Source organism: Petromyzon marinus, chromosome 78 (assembly GCF_048934315.1).
Source record: "Petromyzon marinus isolate PM22_M1 ecotype Great Lakes invasive population chromosome 78, UKy_Petmar_22M1.pri1.0, whole genome shotgun sequence".
Classification (NCBI taxonomy): domain Eukaryota; kingdom Metazoa; phylum Chordata; class Hyperoartia; order Petromyzontiformes; family Petromyzontidae; genus Petromyzon; species Petromyzon marinus.
Window position 1 is genome coordinate 3,784,192 of NC_133744.1, and position 1,493 is coordinate 3,785,684.

At 46.8% G+C, this 1,493-nt stretch overlaps 1 protein-coding gene across 1 annotated transcript in view; it reads right to left on the reverse strand.

Moving 5' to 3' along the window:
* Positions 1 to 1,493, reverse strand: part of LOC142907372 (uncharacterized) — a 12,714-nt gene continuing 11,221 nt past the window's right edge. The window contains exon 5 of the mRNA XM_076056849.1: positions 1 to 1,014. Within this exon, the coding sequence (XP_075912964.1) occupies positions 121 to 1,014 (894 nt within the window). The 3' untranslated portion in view covers positions 1 to 120. The remainder of the gene's footprint in view (positions 1,015 to 1,493) is intronic.

Below are 1,493 nucleotides of genomic sequence, written 5' to 3' on the forward strand. Positions count from 1 at the left end.
TGATGTTGTTGTTGTTTATATTATTTATGTTGTTGATGATGATGATGTTGTTGATGATGATCTTGTTTATATTATTTGTTGTTGATGATGATGTTGTTGATGATGATCTTGTTGTTTATATTATTTGTTGTTGATGATGATGTTGATGATGATGATCTTGTTGTTGATGATGTTGATGTTTATGATGTTGATGTTTATGATGATGTTGATGTTTATGATGATGTTGTTGTTGTTGATGTTGATGATGATGATCATGTTGATGATGATGTTGTTGATGTTGATGATGTTGTTGATGATGATCATGTTGATGATGTTGTTGATGTTGATGATGTTGTTGATGTTGTTGTTGATGATCATGTTGATGTTGGTGTTGCTGTTGATGTTGGTGTTGCTGTTGATGCTGTTGATGTTGTTGATGATGTTGTTGTTGATGTTGTTGTTGCTGTTGTTGATAATGTTGATGATGATCTTGTTGTTGGTGATAATGTTGATGATCTTGTTGTTGGTGATGATGTTGATGATAATGTTGATGATGATGATCTTGTTGTTGATGTTGTTGATGATAATGTTGATGATGATGATCTTGTTGTTGTTGATGTTGTTGATGATAATGTTGATGATGATGATCTTGTTGTTGTTGATGTTGTTGATGTTGTTGTTGATGTTGTTGTTGATGATGTTGTTAATGTTGATGATGTTGTTGATGTTGTTAATTTTGATGTTGTTGATGTTGTTGATGATGATGTTAATGTTGTTGATGTTGTTGTTGTTGATGTTGTTGATGATGTTGTTGGTGTTGATGATGTTGTTGTTGATGTTGTTGATCATGATGTTGTTGATGGTGATGTTGTTGTTGTTGATGTTGTTGTTGTTGATGTTCTCAGTGTTTGTGGCGGGGGCCGTCACCCCCCCTCGCCCCTCCCCCTGGCCTCCTCTCCGGCTTGCCACGCCCCCCCGGGGCCCCTCCCCCCGCGGGGGGTGGGGGCAGCCCACGGCCCCTCCCCCCAAACGTTCCTGGGAGGGGCAAGGGGGGGGAGGGGGGGGAGGGGCGAGGGGGGGAGGGGGGTAGACGTGAAGGGATGTTAGCCAGTAGCGCACACACACAGTCACACTCACTCACCCACCCACTCACCCACCCACTCACCCACCCACTCACTCACCCACTCACTCACCCACTCACTCACCCACTCACTCACCCACTCACCCACCCACCCATTCACCCACCCACTCACCCTCTCACCCACCCACTCACCCTCACCCACCCACTCACCCTCACCCACCCACTCACCCTCACCCACTCACTCACCCACCCACCCACCCACTCACTCACTCACCCACCCACTCACACACACCCTCTCACCCACCCACCCACCCTCCCACCCACCCACTCACTCACCCACCCACCCACTCACTCACCCACCCACTCACTCACCCACCCACTCACTCACCCACCCACTCACTCACCCACCCACTCACCCACCCACCCACTCACC